The following is a 20,646-nucleotide window of genomic DNA, read 5'->3' as shown; positions in this document are numbered from 1 at the left end:
TTACAGTAATATAACTCTGTTTTAGCTCTGAGTGGCTTGAAGTGCTAGGGTCCGTGATGTCTCTGAGCGTATCTTTGGGGTCCTAAAGGGAGAGGGTGACCAGCCTCCAGTTGTGGTCCATGTAAGTACCAATGACATGCGTAGAAAGAGACAGAGAGTGATATAAGGCAGGATTGCTGATAACTAGAACAAACAGTTGTTATCTCTGGTTTGTTATCTGTGTCTCATGATAACGTGGCAAGGAATAGGGAGAGATATCAGCTGAACATGTGGTTGCAAGGATGATGCAGGAGGGAGGGTATCAGGTACTTGGATAATTGGGGCTCATTCTGGGAAAGGCAGGACCTGTACAAACAGGACAGTCTTCACTTGAACCAGAGGGGTACTAATATCCTGGGTGGGAAATTTGTTGCTGCTATTTGGTGGGTTTAAACTAGCTCAGCAGGGGGATGGGAACCTGAGGTATAGTGGACGTGCACGGGAAGATGAGAGTAGGGAGGACAGGGACAGGATTTCGCAGTCATGGGAATGTGCTGGCAGACAACAAACTAGTTTGAATTGTGTCTACTTCAACACCAGAAGTATCCGAAATAAGGTAAGTGAGCTTTCAGCATGGATAGGTACCTGGGACTTCGATTGTTGTGACCATTTTGGAGATGTGGATAGAGCAGGGTGAGGAATAGATGTTGCAGGTTCCAGGGTTTAGGTCTTTCATTAAGAACAGGCAAGGCAGTAAAAGAGGGGGAGATGTGGCCTTGTTAGTTAAGGAAAGTATAACGGTGGCTGGAAGAACTTTTGACGAGGACTCATCTGCTGAGGTAGTGTGGGCTGAGGTTAGAAACAGGAGAGGAGAGGTCACACTGCTTGGAGTTTTTTTTTATAAGCCTACACAGAGTTCCAGGGAGGTGGAAGAGAGGATTGGCAAAATTATCCTGGGTAGGAGTGAAAGGAACAGGGTGGCCATTATGGGGTCTTTAACTTCCTCAACATTGATTGGAAATGCTATAACTCAAGTCCGTTGGGTAGATCAGTTTTTGTCCAGTGTGTGCAGGAGGGTTTCCTGACAAAGTATGTTGAAGGGCCAACAAGAGGGGGGGCCACACTGGATCTGGTGCTTGGTTATGAACCAGGCCAGGTGTTTGATTTAGTTGTAGGTACGCGCTTTGGAGAGAGTGACCATAATTCAGTTACATTTAGTTTAGCGATGGAAAGGGATAGGTACATGCCAGTTATCGATGGGGCAAGGGCAATTATAATGCGATTAGGCAAGAATTAGGATGCTTGGAATGGGGTAACAAAATGCAGGGGATGCAGACAATGGAAATTTTGGAGCTGCTTTAAGGAACAGATATTGTGTGTCCTTGATAGTTATGTCCCTGTCAGGCAGGGAGGAAGTGATAAGGTAAGGGAACCGTGGTTTACTATAGAAATTGCAACTCTTGTTAAGTGGAAGAAGGAGACTTGTGTTGATGAGACAAAATGGTTCAGATGAGGCGATGGAGAGTTATAGATCAGCCAGGAAGGATTTAAAGAGAGAGTTAAGAAGAGCAAAGAGAGGACACGAGCAGTCTTTAGCAAATAGAATAAAGGAGAACCCTAAAGTTTTCTATAGGTATGTGAGGAATAAAAGGATGACTAGGGTAGGAATCGGGCCAGTCAAAGACAGAAGTGGGAAGTTGACTGTGGATCCTCTGGAGATAGGAGAGGTGCTAAATGAACATTTCTCATTGGTTTTCACTTGGGTAAAGGAGAACATTGTAGAGGAGAAGAATGAGATACGAGATATTAGATTAAAAAGGATCAAGGTTAGTTACAAAGAGGTGTTATCACTTCCAAAAGGAGTGAAAGTAGACAAGTTCCCTGGGCCAGATGGGATTTATCTGAGGAGTCACTGGGAAGCTAGGGAGAAGATAGCAGCACCTTTGGCTTTGATATTAGAGTCGTCATTGTTTACAGGTTTAGTACCAGAAGACTAGAGGATTGGAAATGTGCCCTTGCTCAAGAAGGGCAGTAGAGATGACCCAGATGATTATACACCAGTGAGCCTTACTTCTGTTGTAGGAAAGGTTTTGGAAAGGATTATAAGAGATAAGATATATAATCATCTGGCAAGCAACAATTTGATTTCAGGTAGTCAACATAGTTTTGTCAAGGGCAGGTTGTGTCTCACAAACCTGATTGAGTTTTTTGAGAAGGTGACCAAGCATGTAGATGAGGGTAGGGCAGTTGACGTGATAGACATGGACTTCAGTAAAGCCTTTGATAAGTTTCTACATGGTAGTTTGTTGGCGAAAATGCAGAGGCATGGGATTGTGGGTGATTTAGCAGTTTGGATTAGAAACTCGCTTTCTAAAAGAAGGCAGCGAGTGGTGATTGATGGAAAATATTCAGCCTGGAGTCTGGTTACTAGTAGTATGCCACAAGGATCTGTTTTGGGACCACTGCTGTTTATCATTTTTATAAATGACTTAGACGCAGGCATAGGTGGATGGATTAGTAAATTTGTAGATGACACTAAAGTAGGTGGAGTAGTGGACAGTTTAGAACAATGTTGCAGGTTGCAGGGGGACATGGATAAACTGCAGAATTGGGCTGAGAGGTGGCAAATGGAGTTCAATGCAGCTAAATGTGAGGTGATGCACTTTGGAAAGAATAACAGGAAGGCAGAGTACTGGATCAATGGAAAGATTCTTGGTAGTGTGAATATGCAGAGGGATCTTGGAGTCCATGTACATAGATCCCTGAAAGTTGCCACCCGGGCTGATAGCGCTGTTAAGAAGGCATACGATGTGTTAGGTTTCATTGGTAGAAGGATTGAGTTCCGGAGCCGCAATATCATGCTGCAGCTATACAAAACGCTAGTGCGGCTGCACTTGGAATATTGTGTACAGTTCTGGTCGCCACATTTCGGGAAGAATGTGGAAGCATTGGAAACGATCAGAGGAGATTTACCAAGATGTTGCCTGGTCTGGAGGGAAGGTCTTATGAGGAAAGGCTGAGAGACTTGGGTCTGTTCTCATTGGAAAGAAGAAGGCTAAGGGGGGATTTGATAGAGACATACAAGATGATCAGAGGATTAGATAGGGTAGACAGTGAAAGTCTTTATCCTAGAATGATGACGTCAGCTTGTACAAGGGGGCATAACTACAAATTGAGGGGTGATAGATTTAAGACAGATGTCAGAGACCGGCTCTTTACTCAGAGAATGGTAAGGGTGTGGAATGCCCTACCTGTCAATGTAATTAACTCAGCCACATTAGGGAGATTTAAACAATCCTTGGATAAGCACATGGATGATGATGGGAAAGCATAGGGGGATGAGCTGAGAATAGTTCACGGGTCTGCGCAATTTCAAGAGCTGAAGAACCTGTTTTGCGCTGTATTGTTCTATGTTCAAAGTCAATGAATTTGCTTTGGGACTTGAGATGCTTCTTTCTGTAAATGATGTCACCAAGATTCTGCTTGAAGGGGATGAAACCTACATTGGAATGTGTAAATTTCTGCCAGTCATAGCCATAGAGATGTACAGCATAGAAACAGATCCTTCGGTCCAACCTGTCCATACCGACCAGATATCCCAACCCAATCTAGTCCCACCTGCCAGCACCCGGCCCATATCGCCCCAAACCCTTCCTATTCATATACCCATCCAATTGCCTCTTAAATGTTGTAATTGTACCAGCCTCCACCACTTCCTCTGGGAGCTCATTCCATACACTTACCACACAGTGTGAAAATGTTGTCCCTTCGGTCTCTTTTATATCTTTCCCCCCTCACCCTAAACCTATGCCCTCTCGTTCTGGACTGCCCCCACCCCAGGGAAAAGACTTTGCCTATTTACCCTATCCATGCCCTTCGTAATTTTGTAAACCTCATAAGGTTACCCCTCAGCCTCCGACGCTCCAGGGAAAACAGCCCCAGCCTGTTCAGCCTCTCCCTATAGCTCAAATCCTCCAACCCTGGCAACCTCCTTGTAAATCTTTTGTGAACCCTTTCAAGTTTCACAACATCTTTCAGATAGGAAGGAGACCAGAATTGCATGCAATATTCCAACAGTGGCCTAACCACTGTCCTGTACAGCTGCAACATGACCTCTCATCTCCTGTACTCAATACTCTGACCAATAAAGGAAAGCATACCAAACACCGCCTTCACTATCCTATCTACCTGCGACTCCACTTTCAAGGAGTTATGAACCTGCACTCCAAGGTCTGTTTGTTCAGCAACACTCCTTAGGACCTTACCATTAAGTGTATAAGTCCTGCTAAGATTTGCTTTCCCAAAATGCAGCACCTCGCATTCCATCTGAATTAAACTCTATCTGCCACTTCTCAGCCCATTGGCCCATTTGGTCAAGATCCTGTTGTATACTGAGGTAACCTTCTTCGCTGTCCACTACACCTCCAATTTTGGTGTCATCTGCAAACTTACTAACTGTACCTCTTAGGCTCACGTCCAAATAATTTATGTAAATGACAAAAAGTAGAGGACCCAGCACCGATCCTTGTGGCACTCCACTAGTCACAGGCCTCCATCTGAAAAACGGCCCTCCACCACCACCCTTTGTCTTCTGCCTTTGAGCCAGTTCTGTATCCAAATGGCTAGTTCTCCCTGTATTCAGTGAGATCTAACCTTACTAATCAGTCTCCCATGGGGAACCTTGTCGAACGCTTACTAAAGTCCATGTCGATAACATTTACCGCTCTGTCCTCCTCAATCCTCTTTGTTACTTCAAAATTCTCAATCAAGTTTGTGAAACATGATTTCCCATGCACAAAGCCATGTTGAATATCCCTAATCAGTCCTTGCCTTTCCAAATACATGTACATCTATCCCTCAGGATTCCCTCCAACAACTTGTCCACCATTGACGTCAGGCTCACTGGTCTATAGTTCCCTGGCTTGTCCTTACCACCCTTCTTAAACAGTGGCACCAGGTTAGCCAACTCCCAGTCTTCCGGCACCTCACCTGTGACTATTGATGATACAAATATCTCAGCAAGAGGCCCAGCAATCACTTCTCTCACCTCCCACAGAGTTCTAGGGTACACCTGGGGATTACATCCTGGGGATTAATCCACTTTTATGTGTTTCAAGACATCCAGCACTTGCTCCTCTGTAATATGGACATTTTGCAAAATGTCACCATCTATTTCCCCACAGTCTATATCTGCCATATCCTTTTCCACAGTAAATACTGATGCAAAATACTCATTTAGTATCTCTCCCATTTTCTGCAGCTCCACACAAAGGCCGCCTTGCTGATCTTTGAGGGGCACTATTCTCCTTAATTCTATTTGCCAATGCTATCTCTTGTCCCATTTTTGCCCTTCTGATTTCCCTCTTAAGTATACTCTTACTTCCTTTATACTCTTAAGGACTCACTCGATCCTTCCTGTCTATACTTGACATATACTTCCTTCTTTCTCTTAACCAAACCCTCAATTTCTTTAGCCATCCAGCATTCCTATACCTACCAGCCTTTCCTTTCACCCTAACAGGAATATACTTGCTCTAGATTCTCGTTATCTAATTTCTGAAGACTTCCCATTTTCCAGCCATCCTTTTACCTGTGAACATCTGCCCCTAATCAGCCTTTGAAAATCCTTGCCTAATACCGTCAAAATTGACCTTTCTCCAATTTAGAACTTCAACTTTTAGATCTGGTCTATCCTTTTCCAACATTATTTTAAATCTGATGTCCTGTTCCCTCTTCAAATTAATGTATCAATTACCTAAAAACATAATTGTTGAAATGCAACAGTACTTCATGCAGAGAAAGTTGTAGACCCTCCAAGTCAGAAGTATTGTTAGGTAATATAGTTCAAATACATTAATTCAGCGCAGATTTGTTCAATCGAGTTGGGAAACCAAAATTTGCACAAGAGCGTGTCCCTGTTCTTTTCTCTAGTCTTAACATTCATCTTGTATCAGTGATGCCTTCAGGAAGTCTGTGCTGCTGGAGGGATTTTAAATTAAACAAATGTTTTTGAACATAAATTTGAGCTACTCTTTGCCAACTGTACAGTATTCATCTGTGAAACATTAGGTGCATTTGTGGTTGGGGTTTTAAAAGGGAAGTGAAACTAACTTCTTTTAAAAGAAAATGCAGTGAATTATTTTTAGTAATGTTTTGAAGCCTTGGCTAAGTTAACTTGTAATGAATATTGCACTTTGTGCAACAAGTGTATAGTTTCCTTCAGTTTTATTTCCCTCACTAGCAAATTAACCTTCCACTTCACCATGGCTTACACAACTTTTAGAACAAACTTTTCTCCGCCCAGTTTCTTTCCCTTTCACTTGAAAATTCTGCTCTTGACCTTTGTACTCACTGATGAAATGTGTCTAAAAGGTATCTCTTTGATACTATGAAACAGCAAAGACTCTTAACAGTAGAAATAGATCTCTACTGAGTTGGTATGATTAGATTGAGGCATTGACCGTTCTGCAGCCAGAATTTGAACCCAACTTGAATAGTTAAGATGGCTTTTGACTGCTGTCAGCTGCCTAAAATGGTCTCAAGTGAATTGAATTATGGTCCTGAGCTTGTAGAAAAGGAATAATGCTTAGCAGTCATATGGCATCTGCTGCGCAAAACAGGAATGCAGTTGGCTGTATTTAAGACTGACTTCAATGCAGTCTTTCAGTAACCAGTGGGACCCAGTTATCTTTTACCTGGAAGTGCTTGATACTATCAAAGGAAAACCAATGTTTTGGTCACTTTTTTTTCATTGAATCTCTTTATGCTTATTATATAAATGCAATAAAAATACAAAATTTTGTAAATAATGGTCTGTCTTCCCCTTGTTCAGTGTGACCTCATCTGAGAAGGTGGACAAAGCTCAAAGATATGCAGATTTCACTTTGTTATCTATACCATACCCAGGTAAACACTTCACAGCAGCATTGGATATACAGAGGAATCTCGATTATCCGAAGGACATAGGCGGGGTGTATTTCGTTCAGTTAATCGAATTCCAGATAATCTAATGTCGGATAACATAGTTTAGCCAAGCATCGAGACCTTGCGATCCTGTCAGATAATCCGATATTTGGATAATTGAATGCCGGATAATCGAGGGTTCCTCTAATCAAATCATTGGTCCTTTTTTAAAAATAGACTTTCTAAATAATTAAAATAAATAATGTCTTGCTTTATCTTGTATAAAGACAACAATGAAATTAGGTAACTTTTATAGTGTGGAAACAGGCCCTTCGGCCCAGCAAGTCCACACTGACCCTCCGAAAAGCAATCCACCCAGACCCATTCCCCTACATTTACCCCTTCACCTAACACTACGGCAATTTAGCATGGCAAATTCACCTAACCTGCACATTTTTGGACTGTGGGAGGAAACCGGAGCACCCGGAGGAAACCCACGCAAACACTGGGAGAATGTGCAAACTCCACACAGACAGTTGCTTGAGGTGGGAATTGAACCCGGGTCTCTGGCACTGTGAGGCAGCAGTGCTAACCACTGTGCCACCCATTCTACCAAAACTACCAAACGAAAAAGTGAGCATATGTTGATATTTAATGTCCTGTCTGTTAAACTACTCTGTAATTTTTTCCTATCACTTTCCATTTTTTTTGTTGCGTTGATTTCTCTAGGCTTAAACTATGTCCATTTTGAGTTAACTATATGACAAAGAAGTGATGCCTTGTGCATCACAGTTGCATCTTTCTTAGTAGATGTGGATAAAATGAAATACTTCAGTGTTTTGTTGAAAAAATCTTTTTAATTTAAAAGATGTGACCAATGTTTGTGGGAAATTCTGTGTGACTATTTCCCAGATGGGTAGCAAATATTCGATTAGGAAATGATTGTCTATAGATATTCAGTATTTGGCTGCAAAAGAAATTCCATTTATACCAAGTGATGTAAGACCAACCTTATTTTCATTGAAAGTTAACATTTCAATTGTTTACAAAGTAATGAGCTCACCCATAAGTTCTCCAATTTATCATTTATGTAATTGTATTTAGGCTGTGAAGATGGAAGTGAAGAATGACTTGTCCTATAGGTTTAATGTGTAAGGGGAAAGGTGATGTGTAAGGCACGTTTTTTTGCACAGGTTGCCAGGGAGATCTTAGAAGCAGGTACAATAACAATGTTTAGGCATTCGCACAACCACATTCATCTTTGGGGAATGAAAGTATATAGGCCATGTGCAAGCAGATGGGATTAGTTTAGAATGGCATCATGAGTAGTGCAGACATGGTGGGTCAAAGGGCCTGTTCCAGTGCTGTTTTATCTATTCATAGTCACTATCTCAGGATATCCCCACAGCCCTTTACAGTCAATAAATTACAGTTGTAATGTTAGTCAAAGGGTAAATATTGTTCAGTGTGCAATGGAGGCATTGCTGTACCAGCAGTTACATTGTTTTTCTACCTTTTGTCTGTAGGTTGTGAATTTTTTAAGGACTACAAGGATCGTGATTACACAGCTGAAGGGCTGGTGTTCAACTGGAACCAGGTAATTTACAGCTGATGGAGATATGAGTAGAAATGGGTGTTACTCGCAACCTGTCATCAAGAACTAAAAGAGACCAGAAATAAATTGTAACAGTTTACAGATTAAGGTGTGAGTTTTGTGCGGCAGATTATAGATACCACTGATTTTTTTTTTAATTATTGCACTTGTTTGTGAAATGGAAAGGTGTCCAGATACAATTGCTAGAATTGTATAATGCATAATTCGCTTACACATTTAACATGTAGTATTCAGCCAGGAGCAGGTGACTGACTGAGGTTTTTATATAGTAAACTAAAATCATACACTTGCAGCTAGCTAAGGGTGTGTAGATTACACCAGGTTGAACAAATGAATTTTGATAATTTCACCCAGCTAAAGGTAGAAACATAAGTCTGTTTGTCAGACATCCACTATGTAGTTTAACAAATTAATTCATCAGATTAGTGGCAAAAATACCTAACATACTTTAGAAGCAAAATTAGGCAAAAATTCATTCTCAACTCAAATACATAGTTCTGATAGTTGAACTGAACCTACTTGTGAATCACTCTAAACTTAAGACCACTTGATGAAAGAGCAATGCTCTGTAAGCTAGTGTTTCCAAATAAACCTGTTGGACTATAACCTGGTGTTGCGTGCTTTTTAACTTTGTACGTCCCATCCTACTTTAGCACCTCCAAATCACAACTTAAAACTGTGTAACAATGCATACTTTGTATGAAATTGAAGGTATGGGCACTGGATTTACCCATAGTCTTTGGGTTCCTAATATTGGGACAAAAGAGGACCCAAGCTTGCACTTGCTGGTACAGCACATAGAATTTCTTGTTCCTTTTTTGCAGCTTACGTTTCCACCCATTTTACTGTCATCTGCAAATCTGGGCATCCAAGTAATTAATATAGGTTGTAAATGGTGAGGGCTTGAAGACTGAACCCTGTGGCACCCTGCTAGTTACAGCTTGCCAACCAGAAAAAAAAAACATTTATTTTGACTCTGTTTCCTGTTGGTTAGCCAGTCGTCTATCCACACTAATATGTTTCCCTTGATATCATGTAATCTTAGCTTGTGTATTAACCTTTTGAGTGGCATCTTATCAAATGCCACCTGGAAGTCAAGCTAAACTTTGTCTAGGAGAGCCCTATAATTCAATTTGTTTGCTACATGTTTAAATAGCTCTAGCAAGATAGTCAAACACAATTTTCCCTTTATAAAACCATGCTGCCTCTGAATTGCATTTTGACTTTTCAAATATCCTTTACAATTTCCTTTTATCATGGATTTCAGCAATTCCCAATGACAGGCGTTAAACTGGTCTATTGTTTTCCACTTTCTGCTTGTCTCTGTTTTTTTGATAAGGCCATTACAACAGCATTTTCCCACTCCATTGGAACCTTTGCATAATTGAGGAAATTTTGCAATATTTTAATAACCATCTATTATCTCTTCTGCCACTTCCTTTAAGACCATAGGATGTCATCCATCAGACTCTGGGGACTTGTTTGCTTTTAATCTCACTAGTTTCTGCATACTTTTTCACTAGTGGTGGCAATTGATTTAAGTGCATCCTTTTTGATAATCTCTACATTGCCTGTTCCTTTGTAGATTCCATTAAGTAATAAACTATTACACTTAGTAGTTTGATTTCTGATGAAAGTTTTGATACCATTTCTTCCAGTCCCATATGCAAATTATAGATATACAAAATGATGAAAAATGAAACCTATGGGCCCTTTCCACCTACTCTGGAAAAAATGTTTCTAACTTTTACTCTCTCTTGTCCCCGTAACTAAATGTTAACTCTACTACTTATCCTTTCCCTGATTTCATTCTTACGTCTTAGCTTTTCTAGTAATCTATGTGGTATCCTATCAAAACTTCATCCCATGTACACAATGTCCCCTGAATCCCCTCCCATCTGTCATGCTTGTTAACTCCTCTCTGAATTCTGACAGGTTTGTCAAGGATGATCAACCCTTTTCAACTTAAAGCTGGCTGTTTTAGTTTTTTTTTCTTAAACAATGCATGTAATATCATCCTTTAAATAAAGAGAAACTTTCCCAACCATAGCTGCTAAATTAACTGGTCTCTAAGTACCCAAATTATCTGAATTTTCAATTTTAGAAATGACATTTCATTCCAAAATGCCAAAAAATGGTATGAACATTCACAAGATTGTCAGCACACTTAATGGAGCCCAGAAATCTATTTTCTCTGAGCTCTGCATTTTCCTCCCAGGGTCAACCAAGTTAGGCTCTGGTGCTTTACCTTCCCTTAACCTATCAAATCTAAATTTTTCCTTTTGTTCCTTGTAATATTGATCAGAATATTCAAAAATGTCATGATTCATTATCTTGTTTGATTTGCCCCTCTTTTTACGTGCCTATTCGGAGTACCTTGTCTTTCTCCCAGATCTGAGTGTATAAGAAAAAAGAAGCTTGCATAGTTATTGTCTGTAGCTTGTTAACTGAGTGAAGGTGTCAGTGCCAGATGTCACTATGGTGGCATTGACCATCATTATAACTTCTGAAGTTATTCTTTGTTATTCTCCACGTCAGCTTTCTCCATACATTGTATAAAATGAGTATTGCTGCACTTGACTGATGACCATGAATGTACTTGTAGGATTTTGTCGATGCACCGTTGAATATACCTCCTTCACTGGCTGAAAATCTGAATATTGACTGGAGGGAATATCAGGTGAGTCTGCGTTTCAAGAATGCTGGATACTGTATTCAACATAAACTGACTTTTCCAGATTTTTCATCTCATTTTCGATGATTGACGTTGACGCAGCTAGTTATTCAGGGTCATGGAAATTCCTACCTATTGAGCAGATCTGTCTTTAAGTATGGGATCCAATTATGGTCATTTAGATACAAAGGAACACTCGATTCTAAATTAACAGGCTTAACAAATTTTTCATAATTGCAATCATTTATCCTTGTTCATATTCTTGTGAACCTACACATTCCACTGATTTCTTATAATTTGAAGTCTAGGCTGTCAACTTTACCTTTACTTGCTACACTTTCATGTCACCTGACAGCCTATTTATTAATATAAGCTTTCTACTAGCCATTTAAATTGATGGTTTAGAATGGCCTTAGATTAGAATACTGTTGCCAACTTCAAAGTACAGTTCTCTTATTGTTTGCCACATACGTATGATAACCATACATTAAAAATGCAATTACAAATCATTCATCAGATTAAGTCATCTTGTTCATACTTGAGTATTCGGTTTTGCAACCTGGTCTCCACATATCAGTTTTGAACACAGAGAGACCAAAACCCAGGCAGTAAAGCTAGATGGCAGTAGAAAAATAGTAGGTTCTTCTCAGTGGAAACAAGTCTTTTTGCGTAATTGCTCTTTTATATTGCCAGTTATTTATTTCTTGTCATAGGAAAATGACTTCTGTGCATCGCACTTAATTTATAGTGTCCATTAAACTGCGCTGTACTGTAGTATGCAGTGACTTAGTTGCTGAATGGAAACCAGAGGACTGGTGTTTTTAGTATTGAATCTGATTCACTTACTAATGTCACAGGTAGACATTATCATAGGTCCACAATCTAATCAATTCAGAGTATCTGTAGAATACATCTATACTGGATTGTGCAGTAGCCCAAAGAAAATGGCAAGACTATCTTCATTTGTGCTATTTTCTGTATAAGAAATAGCCATTGACTGTATTCTGCCATTCATACAACATGGTTGATCTTCAGCTTAAGCTGTATTTTCCCACCTGCTCCCCATATCCCTTGATTCCCTGATAGATGAAAGATTTGTCTATTTTCAATGATCATCCACAATTCTGTGGGGTACATAATTCTAAACATTCACAACCCTTTGAAGCAATCCATCTTCATCTTAAATGTCCTAAATGATCCTCCCCTTATCCTGAATCTGTGACCTTATGTTGTAGGTTCCCCAGCCAGGGGAACCAATCTTAATGTGTTTTCTATCCTGCCCCTTTAGAATTATGTATGATTTGATGAGATCCACTTCTCAGTCTTCTAAACCCCAGAAACTATCGGCCTAATTTTCTCAACCTGTCATCAATATAAGATCATCTCTAATAGGGGGGAGAAAAAGGATAATTAAAATTTACTTGATAATTTGGATTTCTTTAATTACGACCAGAGTCTTGAATAGACCCATTGTGCTGTGAAACTGTTTAGGTGCAGCATGGGAGGAAAGACCATAGCTGTTCACTCGTCAAGTATAGGGGCAATCCAGAATTTTAAATTCTGATCATCAGTGTGCCAACTTGATTTGTGGATCCAAAGAAATAAATTCTTCTTAATGCTTTGTTCTTTTTTTTGAAAAGCAATGTAATACCAGATTATTTTACTAGAGAGCATCTAGTGCATTGAAGCTTCCTCTAGTGGCAGAAAACAGGCATTGCAGCATTACCTCCATTAGGCAAAAGATACGTGCTTTAAAGGTTTCTATTTTTAACGAGTACATTCCTACAACTTAACTTCTGACATTTCGTAAGTACAAGTTAGCCTTTTAACCACTGGATTATCAGTCTAAAATTTCCCCAAGCCTGTATCCTGAAAGTCCAAAACTTGTACATCTATCTTCCCAGTAATGTCAGGATAACATTATTTATGTTACTTCTTTATACAGTCTTGGGATCTTGTTCAACAGACCCAGAATTACCTGAAGCTGCTTATTCATACAATAAATCGAGATGGTAAGTCCAACTTTTGACATTTTGTTTGAAAGTACTAATGTGATCTAGAATAAAAACCATGTCTCCTGACTGGTGCAGTGTGTTACAATGTCATCCTTAAGCTTGAATTTAAATTATAATTTCTTATCTAAATTTTATCTTTGATGTCAATGCCCTGTTCTAATCCTCATTCATTCCTTCGGATAGAAGAAAGTGGTTTGTTAGTGCACTGTATTTCTGGCTGGGATCGAACTCCACTCTTTATCTCTCTCCTTCGTTTGTCACTGTGGGCTGTAAGTACACCTGTTCCGTTAACGTTTCTTAGAAGTAAGTGTTATTACAACATCAAAAAAGATCAAATTTGTATTTATCAGGATATCTTTAAACTGGTTTAATTGTCTGTATGTTATGCTAATGTTTTGTTTATCCTTTAAATATTTATAAAAGCTCTAATACTAGTTTTTGCTAAGTAGTGTCGTTATGTGTATGCTGCCAATCGCCTAGTTTTCAGCTTTATTTGGACAAATTAGAGAAGTTTTATTTTAGTTAATTGCTGGTTCACTCTTAATTAGCTGTCTCAAAGATTTCCAAGCTGTGTTTGTATTATTGTGGGATTTTTTTTTTTGTTGGTTATGGAGAGTGCTGTAGTTTTGTTGAAGAGGTATTGAGCTCTGTTTTACACAGAGCCTATTTTTTTCTTCCTTCAAATCTTGTTTCTGTGAATTTCATTTCTGAGGGGCCACACTGGAAGACCCGATAAACATTGTTTTTAAAATAATCAAGATTCTTTCCTAAAAGGAAACAGTGAGTGAAATAATGATCGTAGCATCTGCTGTCAAATCCTGCAATTTTATATATATATCAGAGTACAGTCATTTGAAGTGCAGATGTGGGGCTCAGGCTCGGCTGAAACAGGCTATCTTCACTCAATGGCAAATTTGTATTCAGTGATGAAAGAAATTTGTGTCTATAATTAACTGTGCTTTCCTAATGAAATCGGACTTCGATATTATCTGTGTAACTTGAGTTTAGCTGCAAAGGACATCCACACTCTTTAGACTTCCATTAGATCATCTTCAATGGGCTGGAATGTTTCATCTCTTTCTTCTTGAAATTCCTCTCCCATGTCATTTTGTGCATAAGATTTCTTGTGAAATAGCAGAGACCATTTCCCTCAATGAAACAGTCCCACTATAATTAATCAAGACCATTTTATTCATCATCTCACTATACCCATCAATATCTCCTCTCCTGAGTTATACCTAACTATGCTAAACCCAATTAAATTGCCTACTTCAGCAGCTCTGGCAACTTACTCCAAAGATCATTGACCTTTTTGAGCGGAAAATCCCTATTGGACTTCCCTTCTGGACTTGTAATTTTCTCAACCTCAACTTTGATTTTTGAACCCGTCGTCACTCTAGTTAGTTATTCGGCTTTGTTGATTTCAATTAGTACATGTATTTATCGTCACTTGTATTTATGAAAATCCAGTGAGATGTGGCTAAGTTGCCACAATATGGCACCATTTAATTATCTTGAAATTATAAACAGAAATTATAAACAGAAGGAATTGAGACAAAGTTGGGACAGAGTTCATCTTCCGTTCACTCACGGCTCCTGGGGTTCTGAAGTGGTTATGGGATGCTGCCACTGAGACCACTGAGGATTTCAAGACCCAACCCAGCATGCTGCCATCGCTGAAGCCGAGACTAAAGCCACTGCGTTGCCGCCATAGCAAGGAGGGACAAATTGGAATGACCAAGTCGCTGAAGCCAATACACTGTCACTGCTGCCGTGGCCTCGAGGAAATGAGGAATAAACCTGAATCACCTTGCTGCCCCCACTGAAATCGCTGCATTGGCACTAGGAGGAACAAGCCATATCCACTGACAATGAGGCCATTATGGCCACAAGAAACAGGCATCCGGATCCACCACACTGCCATTGCAGCAGGCTCTCACAACCAACTTTCTCCATTGCAGCTGCAGTGAGGTAGTAAAGGTGAACTTTGATACAAAAGAGAAATGAAGAAATAAAACAAAAAAAGAACAATGTGCTGGTCAGGTTAGCAAGAGCATAGGGCACAGAACCTGAGAACTTACTGTCCTGATGCTGCTGCCATCTTGAAGTTATTCCTGAATTGTATAATCTTCAAAAACTTTTGTTTACTATAGGCGGTTTCACAAAGGAAGGTGAAATTTATTTACTTTTCTCTTCATGTAGATTATGCCATCTGGACTCATCTTCATTGCAATTCTGTTCCATTACCAAGGACACTGAGTAATCCATCAATATCCGTCCTCAATTAAAATACAGCCCTTGGAAGTGGAGATTCTTGCATTTCTTATATATGGCATAGAAAATATGAGCAGATGTAGGCAGTGTGGTTCTTTTTGAGCCTATCCTGCAATTCAGCATGATTATGGCTGATTCTCTATCTTAATACTTAAATCTTAATTCTCTCTCATTCTCTTCCCCATACCTTTTTCACCCTTATGCCTTGAATCTATCTATTTCTTTCTTAAATAGATTTTAGTAACTTCTTCTCACTAATTTGTCCTCATACAGAGAACCTACCATCCCAGAAATCAGTCTGGTGAATCTTTGCTGCATTCTCTCTATGGAAAGTATATCTTTTCTTGGGTAAGGAAACTAAAACTGCACGTAATACTGTGAATGTGGTTTTATGAAGGCCCTGCACTCCCCATCACTCATACTCCCCTTAATTGTATTTCATCAGCAAACTTGGAAATATTACATTCTATTTCCTCATTAAAATTATTGATATATTGTGAATAGCTGGGGCCCAAGCACGATCCCTCTGGTACCCCACTTGTCTCTACCTTTCACTAAGAACATGGCCCATTTATTCGTACTCTGTATCCTCTGCCAACCTAATTTCAATCAATGCTGATGTATTATCATCAGTCCCACATGTTTTGATTTTGTACAATAAGTTCTAACAGGTGACTTTTTTAGAAACTTCCTGAAAATTCAAATATGTCATACCCACTGGCTTGGTTATCTGTTCCAATTGTTAGGTCTTCAAAAGCTACAATAGGTTTGTCAAAGACAATTTCCTTTTCATATATCCATGTTGACTTTGAGTAATGCCATTGGTATTCTAAGTGTCCTGTTGCTGCATCCTTCCAGCATTTTCCCTCCTACCAATGTGTGCTAACCCATCTGTAACTCATAGTTTTTCTCCTTCTCCCTTGTATTTCTATTCTCTGATCGGTTGGGATTGTTTCAGGGTCTGTAAAATTTTTAGAAGTTGACAACCAGTGTATCCACTATTTCTGTGGCTAGTTGATTTAGTATCCTGGGGCGTTGATTATCTGGCCCTGGAGATTTATCAGTTTTCAGTCCCACTAATTTTCTCTGACACTCTATTTTAGAAACTAATCTTAATATCATTTAATTCCCCTTTTTCCAGAGACACTTACTTCTGTAGCACTTGTGGAAAGACAGAATCAAAGTATTTGTTGATCTGCTCTGTTGTCGTCTTATCTATTATCAGTTCCCCTGGTCCAGACTGTTGTTAACTAAAGACATTTGACTACTTTTTTTTTAAACCTAATTTATAGAATCTTATGCAGTCTACTTCTGTGTCTTGCAAGTTACTTTAGTGCTTCACTTTTCCCCCTAATAACCAACATCTTTGCTAAATTCTAAACTGCTCCCAGTTTTCAGACTTGCTAGTTTTTCAAGTTATTTTATGAGTCCTCTTTGGATCTAATATTTTCCTTCATTTCCTTTGTTACCATGGTTGGGCCACTTTCTCTATCATATTTTTCCATCCAAAACAAATGCAGTGCTAAATATGTAAGTGAGCTTGCTGAGTTTGAAGGTTTGTTTTCAGATGTTTCGTCACCATACTAGTAACATCAGTGAGAGTCTCTGGTGAAGCGCTGGTGGTATGTCCTGCCTCTCTATTTATAGATCTTGGTTTCTTAAGGTGGGTGATGTCATTTCCGGTTCTCTTTTGGAGGGAAGGTAGGTAGGATCTAAATTGATATGTTTATTTATGGAGTTCTGGTTAGATTGCCATGCCTCTAAGAATTTTGTGCATGTCTTTGTTTCACCTGTCCTAGGCTGTGTGTGTTGTCCCACATGTATAGCTTAAGTTTTAGATCTTATCATAGAAACCTTCGTGGTGGAGGGCCATATAGAAATCTCAAAGTGCATTTCACTTTGTAAACTTAAACTAATTCAAGGTTTGTTTGACAATATTTTTTCCCCATTCATTTTCCTCCATTGTTTTTCCTGACTTCTGCTCTTCTTGCAGACAGTGGAAACGCCACTTCCCAGACCTCCATTGTTGCTTCTCTGAATTTAGGTGCCATAGTAGATGTGATCCATCAGTCCTTTGTAATCACAAATCATAAGGCACTTCAGGAACAAAATAAAGCAAGTTACATAGCAGAACAAAAATTGCAGACTGGTTTCCTTCACCTTGCATACTAAACCTGCCACACACTGATGAGCCAAAGCTCTGGGTTAAAAAGCACTGAAGAAATTGTGCGTTAGTGATACTAAATGGGGAAATTATCTTGAACTATGATTATTCTATGTATTAGACCTCCCTTAGGAAAGATTTTATGTCTGTATTTATTTGTACTGTCACATGGATGCTTTGTAAGTAATTTGACAGCATTTACAAAGGGCTCTAGTTTAGAGTTAGCAATAGAACCGCAGTGGGAATCTTCACCAAATCACTTGGCCTATGACCAGCTGATATTGGTAAGTCATAACTCTAGTGTCAAGTCCAAATTATAGAGAGCCCTCAGAGGATGCATCTGAGAAGTGTCACAGATGTGTATAAGGAACTAAATATTGACTGTAGGATAGATTCAGCTGCAGAAAGGCAAATTTATTGCTCATAGTGCAGAAAATCCTGTTGATGAGTGACCAGCATGTGAGTTGCACTTCCAGGTAGGGGAACTAGGCAAACTGTAATTATTTAAGAGCCAACTGGATATTATGATCAGATTACTATAGATAAACTGAGATGGGATTAAAGGCTATTCATTTTTATACTTGTCTGCTGTTTGTGACAAAAATGTGTGGCAGATGAAATTCAACACCAGGTGTGTAGAGATACATTTTGATAGGAGGAATGAGGACAGCTGTTTAAAATCCAAATGGTCCAATTTTAAAAGGGGCGCAGGAAAAGAGGCCTGGAACAGTGTTTGAAGGTGAGAAAGAAGTTTTTAACTAGTTTAGCATTCCCTCCTTCCTAAACAGCAGTAATATACTGAATGTAGCCTGCGCATTCTTCTGTATAAATCCTCTCTCTGTTTATATGTAAATTATTGATTAGGTGATTTGAAATTTCAATCAAAAAGTAGTTGGAGCCACCTCCGTAGATTAAATGAATTTGTCACAACTTGCTTTTTACAGGATGGACTTGTTCACACTTGCTTGGAGCCTGTGGAAATCCTTTATCTAACCATTGCTTACGATTGGTTCCTTTTTGGGTGAGTTTGTTTCATATCTCATAACAGCAGGGCTAGCACAGTAATTAGGTGACAATGCTACTGATGTGCTTTCTTCAGAAAGCAAACATCTGTGCATTCTGGCAGGATTTTGTGAAATTATGAGGTATTAATATTCTGAATGTGTTTTACAACTGTCAAATTTCCAGCTTAAAAACATAGAATGATGTAGCACAAACAGGGCTCTTTCAGCATATCGTGTCTTTACAGGCACATTGATAGAGCTGTCTAGTTAGTCCAATTCTCCTGTTCTTTCCGATGAGCCCTGTAAATTATTTCAAATTGTTGTTATATTTTTTGAATGTTACTTCAGAGTCTGCTTCCATCACCCATTTCGGGCAATATGCTATAGATTATCATATCCCAATAGTTTATTCATGTGATCTCCTGATTCTTTTGCTAATAATCACAAATCGGTGTGTTTTGTGGTTACTGACTATTTGGTCATCAGAAACCATTTTTATTTATGTGCAAACTATTCATGATTTGCAACATCTGTATCAAATTCCACTTTCTCAGTCTCTCCATATACTTAAAAGTCCCCATTTATGATAAATATTCCATATCTTCTGAGACTTTGGCGTCCTTTCTATAATGCCCAGAATAGAACACATTATTCGTGTTGAGGTCTGATCAGCGCTTTTACTAGTTTAGCACAGCTTCCTTCCTTCCTTCCTTGTGCTTTATTGCTCTCTTATAAAGCTAAAATCTCATGTGCATTTATAAAGTGCTTTCTCATCTTGACTTGGTGACTTTCAAAGTTACTGTCTCTGGCCTCTCTTTTCCTTTACCCCTTTAAAATTTGTGTCATTTAGTTCATAATAGTTCTCCTCATTCTTTCCTACCAAATGTATTACTGCACAATTGTGTTGAATTTAATTTACCGCATGTCTGCTTGCTTTTACTAATCTGTCTCCCTGAATTCTGGTACACCTGTATTTTTTTTTAAGCTTTTAAATTATCGTGGGCGGCACGGTGGCACAGTGGCTAGCACTGCTGCCTCACAGCGCCTGAGACCCAGGTTCAATTCCCGCCTCAGGCGACTGACTGTGTGGAGTTTGCACGTTCTCCCCGTGTCTGCGTGGGTTTCCTCCGGGTGCTCCGGTTTCCTCCCACAGGCCAAAAGATGTGCAGGGTCAGGTGAATTGGCCATGCTAAATTGCCCGTACTGTTAGGTAAGGGGTAAATGTAGGGGGTATGGGTGGGTTTCGCTTCGGCGGGTCGGTGTGGACTTGTTGGGCCGAAGGGCCTGTTTCCACACTGTAATGTAATCTAAATCTAATCTAAAATTAAACACTTTAGACCCAAGTCCAAATTATAGATCAAAAATAGTGATATTGCCACTGGGCTCATGCTTTTGAGGGCAGGTGTGCACATCCTGCCGTGGTAGTTGATGGAATTTAAATTCAATTAATAAATGTAGAACATAAAGCAAGTCTCAGAAATTGCGGCCATGACAGCTATTGCTAATTGTTGTAAAATCTGCAATGATCGTGTCCTTTAGGGGAACAAATCTGCCATTCTTATCAGGTCTGGCTTTCATTTTTCTCCGGTCCCACAATAATGTGGTTGATTTTTAACTGCCTTCTGAAATGGCCAGCACTCGACCAACTCACTTAGGGGTGGGCAACAAATGCTGGTCTTGCTGATAATGTGCACGTCTCATTAAAGAATAATGGGGAGAAAAGGCTGAAGAGTTGGCCCTTGGATTATGTGGATGGCACTGAATGAGCCACGCTGCTGCCCAGGAGGTTTTCTTGCATTAAGGACTACAGACTTGAGAACATTTTAATTATTGACGTTCAGTTCAATGCGGAGCAGAGCAAAGAAGTAGTTAGAACATGCTGTGCAGAATTGTAAGAAACTGGCGCAGAGTGGTAGAGCCCTGTTGTATAAATAAGTCTTCAAACTTTCATTGTAATAGAAGCAGGAGTAGGCTATTTGGCCTGTCGAGTCTGCTCCACCATTCCTTACGATCATGGC

At 39.5% G+C, this 20,646-nt stretch overlaps 1 protein-coding gene across 4 annotated transcripts in view; it reads left to right on the top strand.

Annotated features, from left to right (window-relative positions):
* Window positions 1–20,646, top strand: part of mtmr14 (myotubularin related protein 14) — a 73,392-nt gene that overhangs the window by 25,332 nt on the left and 27,414 nt on the right. For 3 of the 4 annotated variants that reach the window (XM_087994134.1, XM_087994135.1, XM_087994132.1), the window contains exons 7-12: window positions 6,812–6,885; window positions 8,409–8,479; window positions 11,103–11,177; window positions 13,117–13,183; window positions 13,370–13,455; window positions 18,569–18,645. In XM_087994134.1, the coding sequence (XP_087850260.1) occupies window positions 6,812–6,885; window positions 8,409–8,479; window positions 11,103–11,177; window positions 13,117–13,183; window positions 13,370–13,455; window positions 18,569–18,645 (450 nt within the window). The remainder of the gene's footprint in view (window positions 1–6,811; window positions 6,886–8,408; window positions 8,480–11,102; window positions 11,178–13,116; window positions 13,184–13,369; window positions 13,456–18,568; window positions 18,646–20,646) is intronic. The other variant, XM_087994133.1, reaches the window with a different exon arrangement.

Source organism: Chiloscyllium plagiosum, unplaced genomic scaffold (assembly GCF_037043375.1).
Source record: "Chiloscyllium plagiosum isolate Xiang-an unplaced genomic scaffold, Cpla_swu_hap1 HiC_scaffold_14, whole genome shotgun sequence".
Classification (NCBI taxonomy): Eukaryota; Metazoa; Chordata; class Chondrichthyes; order Orectolobiformes; family Hemiscylliidae; genus Chiloscyllium; species Chiloscyllium plagiosum.
The sequence above is the reverse complement of the archived record's forward strand: the minus strand, read 5'-3'. Positions and strand labels throughout refer to the sequence as shown.